Below are 11,874 nucleotides of genomic sequence, written 5' to 3' on the forward strand. Positions count from 1 at the left end.
ACAAATTAATTTTTACTATTTGCCCCTGCAGATTTTGTATGACAGAAGTTATTGGCCAGTCGCATTACAACAGAAAGAATAAATTAAAGTAATATTTTTCAGAGTGATCACTTTATACAGGGGGAGTATGTGTAAGAGTTTTAAAGTTTTTTTTAGTGACAAATAAGCTATACATTCAATCCCTTAAAGCTTCAACGTCCATAAAGAATCACCATTACTATGTGATTTTTAAAAAATTGTCATTAATGACCAATGAAAATAGTCAAGTTAGGTACTTTATCGTTAGCGAAAAATCGTCCACAAAAATACATAAATGAAAAGTGAACTTTGTATTGACATTTGTGCAATGAAATGAATATTAAATTGAATTGGTTTCGAGGATTAATTAGAGCAACCAAGTTTAGGTATGTTGTGTTTATCGTCCATGACATTTGCGCCCGGCTAACGAAAAAAAAATTATGAACAGTGCAAGATCGGTCATCGTGGTAATCTTTGAGAGAGGAGTTGGCCTATACCTTGCAGTAGGTGTCTATGGGTTGATATGATGATATACGGGAAAAGCTATTTCGAAAATCACCGTCTGTTCTTTTACGTATAAAATTTTGTTACGGATACCTTAGCAACTATTGATACAGCGCTTGTGCAACTTGATATGTATATCGATTTAAGCCTACGGTTTATAGCTAGCTGTACGCTTGATGGTTTTTTATATCCTTACGCCTCGTCATTTATACAATATAGGTATAAAATAAAAGTAAGGGTAATTAAATTTATTGAACTAAAGAAGTATAACGATTTCCTTTAATAATGTACTTAATAAATTCATAAATATCGTTTTAAAATATATTTTTTTATCTCATTATTATTTATTATTGTAATGTGTGCTAGTTTATATATAAATATAAAAACATTAACACTATAAAGTATTACTAAAACAGTATAATGTTCACTTTATTTCATAACCTCTTATGTAAACCAAGCTTAGTGAAAAAAAATTTCTCCTGAGTAAATATTCTTTTACCTCCCTATTCATTTTTATGTTATCAGTCAATAATGATGAGTGCGTTTCCTATAGGCTGCAAGTTTTTTGTCATCTTTTAAAATATTGGTCCCAGGTTCACTCCAGAACCTTAAAGCCCCTGCGGCCATTAGTTCTAACCAATCGGCAGGTTCTGTACCGTAAATCATCATTGATAAGACACACTGATAATAGACTTTAGTCATGTTTCATGTAAGAATTAAAAAAATTTCAAATTTAAATGTAAAATCATTTCTTTTTTTTTTAATGTGTCGGTGTTTATAGAGTCTGATTATTTACATATTTATTGTCACCTAATTAACGTCTTTATCATATCAAATTTGTTCTACCAGATACGCGCGTATAAATCAACTCGACTGAACATTTAATAAAAGTATAAATGTAAGCAATAATTAATAGGTCGTCGATGATAATATCGAGCCATATGTCAAATTGAAATTACGTCAAAACATATTGGCAAATGACTTTACAAGGGGCTAACCTGCGCGCAAGTAAGGACAAAGTGCTTTTGAATTAATAACGTTACTTTATGTATGACCTAATATAGTCCGTGGCTAACGGTTTTAGATTATAGTGTAGAAAAATATATTTTAAATGAATTTATTACAATTGTATGTGCCTCCTTTCAGTTTCTTATTAAAAGACGATGTTGATCGGGAATTTATTGGGAGGACCGGAAAGTTAGCGTCGTCATTATGGCATAAATACTGACGTTTTTTGATTTTATTTATAGAGAAAATTCATAGTTGAAATTATTGAAGAATATGTTAAAGAAAAGACGGTAGAGGCGTTGTCGTATATAATACGAAAATATCTTACCAAGATCGTGTATAGGCTGCGCACACCGCCCAGAACATTAGTGTTAAGTGAAATCGGCGCCGGCGATTTCCGCACGGTATCGAGTGCTTGATGTATGCACTGAGACACCACTTACTGTCGTATTAATAGTTAGATTTTCTTCTTTGACTGAATTCATAAACTATATTTATATACATATATACATATATACATATATATATATATATATATATATATATATATATAATTTTTTGTACATATGGTATGTGTGTGTATACATATATACCTACATATACACATTATTTTAAGTCACATCCCACAAGCCCGTGACTGATTTCTTGATAAGAAAAATTCAACATATAAAATTTAAATGTAGATAAAATAGGAGTTGCCAATTGACCTTTTGGGTCATTAGAAATATGTGTAAAAACTAGTTGTTAAATGTATAGCTCATTTGATTCAACAAAAACTTTAAAGCACAAACACCAATTTTTAATCAATCTTTATAAAGTCATCTCTCTAAAATGTGTTGACTATTTTATTTATCAGAATGCGTCACGCCAATAACTTCTGACTGTATAAAGACAGTAAAGTACAAAATATTAAACAATAATTAATTTTAAGATCAGAATCTGAATTTTTATAAATTGTTCTCTTACATGTAATCATTACGTGATTTATTATTTGTGTAATTGGCAGCTAATGAATACTATTGAATAAAATACTTTCAACCTTTTTAATCTTCTACACCCATTACCCTGTTTAAATGAGATAGTAAAGTACTGACTAAATGTTCATAGTATAAAAGACACGCGTCTTTAGGGTACAAATTAAAATTAATTCTTATAGTAATTATTTATCCAAGGATTTTTTAAAGTAAAACCTACTTCTAAACTTCTCTTCTTTACTTCTAAACCATAGGTATATAGACAATATATACATCAACTTATAAAGATATGACCAAATCTAATGTTTACACATACAAAGTAAACACCTTTGTTTTATCGGGTTAAATAGAATAGCATCGTGTGGATATAAAGTTGAGCATTGTAAATAGACTAACAGGTTTTTTTTTAATTACCGATACATTACTCCGATATATAATTCAGCTTTATTTCATTCCTTGCAAATGACAAATAAGTAATGTTAAATTTTTGCTTTTAGTTTAATTAATTTTATACCAAGTTGCCAACCTTCCGAAGACTATGTATATATATACACATATATATATATATATACATAAATATATATATACATAAATATATATATACATAAATATATATATACATATATATATACATATATATATATATATATACATAGCTTTATGCGTTCAGAAGGCTACATTAATGAAGTCTAATTATTTCATGGGTAAAGCTTTATTAAACGATAAACAACCTATGTATCTTTAATTGTTTGTGCCGCGAATAAATTAATGTTAAAGGTCAACTTATTTGCAATAGTGCGGACAGACGACCTTGTTGAAGTAGTTGGAAGACACTGGATGCAGGGCGCTTCCCAACCTTAATGCAAATCAATGAGAGAGGCCCAGTATCCAACTACTACTAGACATTCTATAGCTGAAATGAGTGTGCGCGGAAGTGCTAGTTACCGCTTGAGGTATTTGAAACGGGGAGAGGGTGTGTTTTTCAAAATGCACACGAGACATTTAAGAACAGATAGCTTGAGGCTTGTCTAACTACTGCCGTTTGCATACCTTAAGATGTGAATAGCATCTGCGAGCACTCTATCGTGAAAATTTTACATTTTGAGTGACCATGTATTCGGCGATCATTTTTCGTAACCATTTTTGTTTCACTAAACGCTTGGGTATGTCTCTATAGCTAGATATACAAGATCCTATGTGATATTTTACTTACCAATTATGATCTAATTTTATTGAAATTTACATATACCGCTCATAAAAAGTAGGTCGAATGAGAATAGCACAAAAAAGACCGCAAAGTAAAAGATTTGCGTGTAACTCTTTTCTATAGTAAAATGATAGTTTGGCCTATGTAATATGATTATTTGAAAAAAAAAACACGTAGACTTTACTTTTTCTAGAAGCTCTTTGACAAATGTAAAGGTATGTTATTTATATCGCTTGGTGGCAATACCGAATGCCATCATCATGCCTAAGGAAGGTGACAAAAATAATTCTACTTGCCGTTTAATTTTTTCTTGAATGGAACTTCGTTTTTCAGATGGAATTAAAATGTAAAAAATTCAACTGCTCGGCTCTCAATGAATAATAGTAATTTTAATGATAGCTTTTTCGTTACCATCTGCCTGCGAAACGATTTAACTATAGTGCAGAATAAAAATGAAAGGCTGCTTTTGTGCGGAGCGCAGCTGATATTTTTTGTATGAAAAGTAAACAGTCCATTCAGCGTTCACAAAGACTGGGAATTTCCAAACTGCGGAATGTCAAATCTGGTCGCCATTTGTGTTTAATCTATTGTCAGGACTGAAATAATAGTTCGTTGTTTCTTTTTTCTGTGATTTATGTGTAGGATGTGTAATTTTTATAACAATATTTGAGATAATTCTCATCCGGTGTTGCTATTTTTACATTTGTATTATATTAAGTAGTAGTAGTAGTGTATTGTATTAAGTGCTTCAGGCCACATATTGCATTTGATCTGTTTGTAGTTGTGCTGCTAGCCGAATTAGGCTTTGTGCAACTTCATTGAAATCGAGTCCGCGGACTAAAAATTTACGCTGGGTGACCGTATCCGAGTTACATCGAAGACGTGCGTACGCACGAAGAGACACGACGTACGTACACGACTATACCCGTGTACGTATATAGTGTAGTGAATGAGGTGTAGTGTAAGTTATGTGAAGCGAGGACTATTCGGCGCCCGGGAGCGACACGGGCCTCTCCTGACCGCCCTTGCTTCATCGCGGGTTAGGCTGGCGCGACCACAATGTCATCATGAGTATAAGTGTGATGAATGTTTAGGACTCAAGCTATATTGGCAAGCTTACTGTCGCTCAGCGAGCCATCGATCGAAAAGGCTATGCTTCTGAATTTTGGTACAATATCCGATGAGGAGGTCAGTAGACGAACTATAGTAACAGACATAGCTACTAACCTTAAAACGTGGTAGAGCGAAGGCAGCTTTCAGATGTCCTATAAAAAGACGCACGGACCACCTTATTAGGGCGACTTTAAACAGCTCTTATTAGAAACCTATGGGGTAGACCTTGGTGCGGCAATGAACATCATATGACTGGATTGACGATTATGATATTAAATTGAAGTTTTTTCGTTTCCAGAGCGACTCAGTCAGCTATTTCTTCGGCGAGTTGGAGCGCATCGCGCGGCCCGACTACGTACCCTCCCACCAAGACATCCTGCACTGTCGGAAAGCGACCAAAGGCATCACGGAGTGCACGATTAACATCAACAACGTTCCGTTTGTGTTCGTCGACGTCGGCGGACAGCGGACACAGAGGCAGAAATGGACGCAGTGCTTCGATTCCGTCACGTCAATATTGTTTCTGGTCTCCTCGTCGGAGTTCGATCAGGTTCTGTCGGAAGACAGGTGAGGATAATTAGTTCATAAAATATAAATTACTCATGAATTATTTATTAGTTATATATTAATTAGTGATCAATATTATAATACTGTCAATTTCGGAATCCATAAGGGTAATCATAGAGGTAATAAATAGGAAAAAATATAATTTATATATGAACCATTTTTACATATATATTCTTTTATAATAGAATTTCTTAAAGTTATATTAAAAATATTTATGATTTTTTCTGTACTCAAATTTAGTTTATTTCCGTTCTAATCTACTAACTAGGAATAAAGAAATCTTTTAATCTAGATAAAATTGAGTTTTCAAATGACTGGGTATTTTATGTACAATATCCTACTTTTAACTGTACAGTGCGAGACATCTAACACGTGAAAATTACGGGAAATTATAAGTAGCACAATGCCTTTATATAAAAATCATTTATATCTTCAAAATAGACTAAACCAAAATAGTACATGGGAGTACTGTTGAGAGACACTCGTACCTTTATGTTTATTGGTTAATAACATAAAGGTGCAACCATAATAAAAAGAGCCCGAAAACAGATTCTCGACCTATATTAAGTTTACACACGAACACTACACTTCGTTATAGAATCGAGTCACAGACGTAAATATGATTTTATTGGGTTACTAGTCGAATAGGTTATTGCGTCGTAAATATGTAAAAGACGATAAAAATCGCTCCATCAAAGAAAAGTTTGCCATAGACGCGTCACTTGAAATGAAAATACAGATTTTTTAAATTATTTATTTAATGATATAGGATTTTAGAATTGGCCCGATTTAAAATAGTAATCGGTACACAGAAAACGATGTTGATTGCGAATTAAAGACTAATCTATTGAATGAGATATCTTTCAGTAGTAACTAGGGAATAACTACAGTACCCGGCAATAAATATTGCACATCGACCTTTGGAAAGGGATAGTCGGCTAATTTCGACTTCGTAGAGCACTATCTCTGTCCCACACTATCTATATGACGTTTCGACAGTCGTTGTACTTCGTGCGACAGAGATAATGCTCAACAAAGCCGAAATTAGACGATTGTCTTTTCCAAAGGTCGATATGCAATCTTTATCGCCGGGTTCTGTATTTTGATTTTTTTAGTAGAATTAACTTTTATGCTTTATTACCCGATGTTTCTAATGATATAAAAGTTTAAACCAAGTATTTTAAAAAAAAATGTGTAATAAATTTAATAATTTATTATTCTTTGGTTTTTCAACTCATATTGGACGGTAATTACAATGTCATGTGGTCTTTCACCTAGTTAATGTTTGGGGTAGGCCTATGCCCAGCTTTGGGCGTTTATGGGTTGTAACGACGAAAAGCTTATTAAGTATATAATGTATATGTTATTTCAAATTGTGAAATCCCTATATAAATAATACAAATATCATGTTCTAATCAGATTTGACGAAAATGTCACGATTTGTATCAAACTCTTTGGATATAATCATGTTTTGAAAAGGTACTGCTTAGTACTGCAAGTATCAGAAAAATATTAGGAAAATCGGAAAATAATGTCGCTTTCTTAAGTTAAATTCACACGACTGCATTTTTAACAGGTTTTTATTTCTAATCAACAATATTCGCCTTCGTTATCGACAACCTTTTGCCATCTAGTATACCAATTTTCAATGCCGGAGCCGTAAAAATCGATTGGTTTTTCTGTAAAATATGTCGACAGAAACGAAATTACTTTATCATCTATAAATACCCCCTAATGTAAAATTGACCATGTTTTTTATCGATTTTGTTTATTAATATTTATAAACGTGATAATTTAAGGATTTGTCTAACTTTCAACTTCAGAGACTATTTATACCAGAAATAAACACGATTTGAACCATATCAACCTAACAGACGATACAATTTTATGGTATTGTGTCGAATTTCGTTGCTAATTTTTTTTCTCACAAATAGTGGACTTATCCTGTTTTATTCTGTCACTCTTCAAAGAAACAATGTTGTAATTGAAAATAATTGAATACTTGTTATATATTTCATAAATCTTACATATTAATGTTAAGTTAGTTTTTTTATAACAGTTTCAGATCTTGAGATAATCATCGAATTTTTTTCGTATCGTCTTCGACCTCCAAACGTCTGTACCTCAGTCTTGTAGGCTCGAAAAGAAACTGTTCCTATATTTAAATTACAATTTCGTGACTTGATAGTTTACGAGAATAAATATGCACCGAGTTGTCAAGGAGAAATAATGTTTTTATTTTTAATTCTGTATGTGTGTGTAAAGTGATTTTAGCCGTTCCGCAATCTGGTCGCCGACTGTGATTTTAACGACGATCTTTCAGATTTCATGTGGCGGATTAATTAAATGTTTTGATAGTATCAATGATTTGTGCCGTAAGGAAAAAGTTATAGGATTTGCTAAAATGGCTTTTGGCTTGTTAATTGGTACGGATTGACATTTTTACTTTTTCCGTCTTTGTCACCACACCCAAAAAAAGGTGAAAATGAGACGTTTAACCCTTCGTTTGCCGCAACACGGCGCCTGTCAGTGTCGAAGACAAATTTTTTAAATGATAAATCTAATATATAAAATTCTCGTGTCATGGTGTTCGAACTTGAACTCCTCTGAAACGGCTTGACTGATTTTTACCAAATTTTATATGCGTATTTAGTAGGTCTGAGAATCGGCTACTATCTATTTTTCATACCCCTAAGTGATAAGGGTTGTTCACCCTTAAATTTTTTTTTATTTTTTTGACGAAATTTATTGTTTTTATTTTTGTATGATACAACATACAAAAATACATACAACCCTAAATTTTCACCCCTCTACGATCAACCCTTATTTTTAAATTGAAAATTAAAAATATTTTTTTTTGCAAAACAACGTTTGCGGGATCAGCTAGTAAAATATATAAATATTATTTACAACCCTGTGGTCTGTAATACAATCAGAGTAAGCAATTTTAAACTGTATTTAAAGGTGATTCGATATAATGTAGCCTACTTTATTTCGGGAAGACCTGACCCTTAGGCACCCTCGGACTTCGGAACAGATACGTCTATAGGCAGTCGACAGGTTAAATGAACATTCCGTGATGTAACTGTGTGTAAGAGATCACGAGAGTGGACTCTAGCCAGGGGAGGCAATCCGAACGCGTATATATTTCGATTCGGATGTTAACCGATCTACCTTAGAGTGATTAATTGAGCAGACGAATTACCTGATAACAGTTGTCATCTTAACAATGCGGAGATGCCACATAGGAAATTCTAGTATAAGATATTAGATGACGTTATTTTCTTGCTCATGATTTTGTTCTGTTTATAAAATTTAAATCTATCACAATTTCATAAATTATAAATTTATAATTTATTATAATAAATCATGTCATTCTTCCAGATTAAATTATTACGCGAAATAAATACAATTAGTTAATGTTAGAGTGTTTCAACTTTTTGTCATAATAACTTTGATTTGCGGCTATCTCGCGATATCGAAGCTCGTACCGACCGCTCGGAGTGATAAAGCACTCGATTGATGTTCAACACGATTGATACCTTGATGATTCATGACATGTAAAACGCACACCCACATTTCGTACACACATACACACAACGGAACCGAATTCCTCGATATACGTTATATGCATCTCACACACACGCAGCGCGGAATTCCGTAATTACATTCGCCCACGTTTGTAATTTGTCTCGATTGCCTGTCCTGCATGACATTTGTGTTTCTCAATCAAAAATTTATTTGTATTAAATTAATTTAAATTTTTCGATGAGAGATATCATCAAAAATGAAGATTAAAAATTGTACATCTTTTAAAATTGACTCACGATGTCGTAAACTTCAATAATGATAGTACTCTCAAAGATATTAAACCTTAAATGATCAATAAATTTTAATTTATTAATGATACTCTTTTTATGGAGATATGTGCGGACAAATATGCCAATTCTAGACTTTATAAATGTCCTTGCCATAATTTTGCAATTCGTCATAGTTAGCTTAAAGGTAATTATTTCAAACAACGTTGAGTTGTGATATAAATAAGTTTGTGTTGATGTTTATTTGAACTATAAGATAAAATCGAATAATCGTCAAGTAAATAAATCTTTTATTACGATGTCATTCTCATGAATTTGGCGAATTCATGTCCAATGAAATTTTTGGAATGACTTTTGAAACTGGCATAAACTTCCCCTCAGAATTAGAAAGTCGGAAAATCATTATATGTTTTAAAAGATGGTTCGTAACGAACGAATCGACGTAATATATCTCTAATTGTATATATGTATGTGTAATCTATGTATATATTATATCTTACCATATCAGTATGTGTTTATTAGTAGGTAGATAATAAGTCTAATATATATATTAAGTTCACTGTATCACTTAAGCATTATTTTCTTAAGTCAACAAATAATTTTGACAGCACTATTTTTTTTGCGTTAGCTTTATGGTTATTACTAATGGGTTTTTAGTATAAATGAAAATGTTTTGGAACGTAGTACATATCAAATAGCGTATAGCTTATTTACATGTACGATAGTCTTAGTGTATACTTGTTCTTTAGTAAAGATAAGTATAATGAAATAAATAGTGGAATCGACCACAGATTTGTTGAGCATTATCTATTAGTGATTCATGTTTACGTTCGTTTTCCTTATTACCACCTTGAGATAGGCCTGCATCGTTTATTTTTAAAATTCCACTTAATTAACATTGGAGCAGTTGAAGGAAATTAATGTTTGGTAATCCAACTATAATGTAAAATCTGACTCATGGAGTTATAACCGGTCCGTTCCAAACAAACGTAATGTTTACCGTAATCCCACACGTTTGGTTCCAGGAAGACGAATCGGCTCGCCGAAGCGCTGAACATATTCGACACGATCGTCAACAATGTCAACTTCAAAGGTATCTCCATTATCCTGTTCCTCAACAAGTCTGATTTACTCGCAAAGAAAGTCGCCAGCAAGGAGACAGACATACGCTGGTACTACCCACAGTTCACCGGCGATCCGCACAATCTGCAGGACGTTCAGATGTACATTCTGAATATGTTCGCCAACGTCCGGAGGGAGCCGAAGACGACGCTCTACCACCATTTCACCACCGCCATCGACACGCACAACATCGAGGTTGTCTTCAACTCGGTCAAGGACACGATACTCAATCGCAACCTTGAGTCGCTGATGTTACAGTGACGGTACCCGTCGCCTTTTGGTACGCGGTACACATGGACTCGTTACATCGATTGTGATAACTTTATGGGCAATATTGAAATGTAAGTTCGCGGTATCGATATCCAACGAGATATCGATGCTTAATCGAGTGTGCATTGAAAGACAGGAATGTGATCTATGTATGGCCTCTTCCGCGGCCTACGTGATGTTGGGAATTGCACTCGTCGGCCGAGCGTTGCGTTCGGCGGCGCGTTTGTAGTCATAGTGTAATAATAAAATTTTATATATCAGTATATTTATGACCAAAAATGTAGATTTTGCACTTAAATTATATAATTAGAAAACACTTTCTTTTGGATAGTTTTGTGCGCGGACGTTCCTTTACGCGTCCACGCGGACGGGGCATTGGAGCGAATTGATAATGCGATAATATACATTAGTGATAGCAGTCGTTTTGTATTCGAAATATAATCGTAGTTTCTCTAGAGAAATGCTGTACCAACGAAGTAATTAAAATATATTGGAATTAGCCTTAATATATAAAAAAATAATCTCTTATTTGTAATAAATGAAGTTAATTTTTACAACGTTTGTTTAATCTTAGCGATGCCAAGATTGTTTTCATATGTTGTGGAAGTACGTATTTTACATTGAATTGCGACGAAGTTATGAATTTGCTCAGATACTCAAAACAAAGTACATAATATGATTATCTCCCGCGGGAGTAAAAGTGTACATATTATTACACAATACTGTGATTATTAATTATTAGGCAAAAAATATTTCGCCTTAAATTCACTATACGACATATCGTGAAATTTCGTTACGAAATGTTGCGTCATTTTGTGGGGAATTTTGTTAATTGTTAAAAAGAGATTGTGATAAAAATATCAGTAATGTAAAAAAAAATCTCTAAATGAATTCCTTAAGAATAATCAAAATATGTTTACGTTTGCAGATTTCACGCACTGCCACTTTCAAAATTCGAAACTGCACATTCTTTATTCAAATCAATTGTAAACATGTACAAGCTTTAAGATCTAACCCCGAGAACTGTCGTTTAGTTGCTGAAATGTAATTGTAATCATGTCCAAAGACGAATCACTCATTTGTAAAATTCCGTCCCGTGCATTACATTTCAATAAAACATTCGTGTGCTCTATTCACACTAGCAAAGCATTACACAAAACAACACAGATATTTATCCATGTGAGCTAATTACATTCTATAATAAAATATTAAATTTTAATCCATTGGGCACAAATTATTTTGCAATAAAAATCTTGTTAGAAATTTCCTAAAA

At 33.1% G+C, this 11,874-nt stretch overlaps 1 protein-coding gene across 1 annotated transcript in view; it reads left to right on the forward strand.

Annotated features, from left to right (window-relative positions):
• Positions 1-11,556, forward strand: part of cta (Guanine nucleotide-binding protein subunit alpha cta) — a 45,051-nt gene extending 33,495 nt beyond the window's left edge. Inside the window, exons 2-3 of the mRNA XM_068773469.1 lie at positions 5,123-5,391; positions 10,235-11,556. Of these exons, the coding sequence (XP_068629570.1) occupies positions 5,123-5,391; positions 10,235-10,592 (627 nt within the window). The 3' untranslated portion in view covers positions 10,593-11,556. The remainder of the gene's footprint in view (positions 1-5,122; positions 5,392-10,234) is intronic.
• The last annotated feature ends 318 nt before the right edge of the window (positions 11,557-11,874 follow it).

The sequence above is a fragment of the Battus philenor genome, unplaced genomic scaffold, assembly GCF_028537555.1.
Source record: "Battus philenor isolate CCGP_79_NKW_IND1 unplaced genomic scaffold, ilBatPhil1.0.hap1 SCAF_6, whole genome shotgun sequence".
Classification (NCBI taxonomy): domain Eukaryota; kingdom Metazoa; phylum Arthropoda; class Insecta; order Lepidoptera; family Papilionidae; genus Battus; species Battus philenor.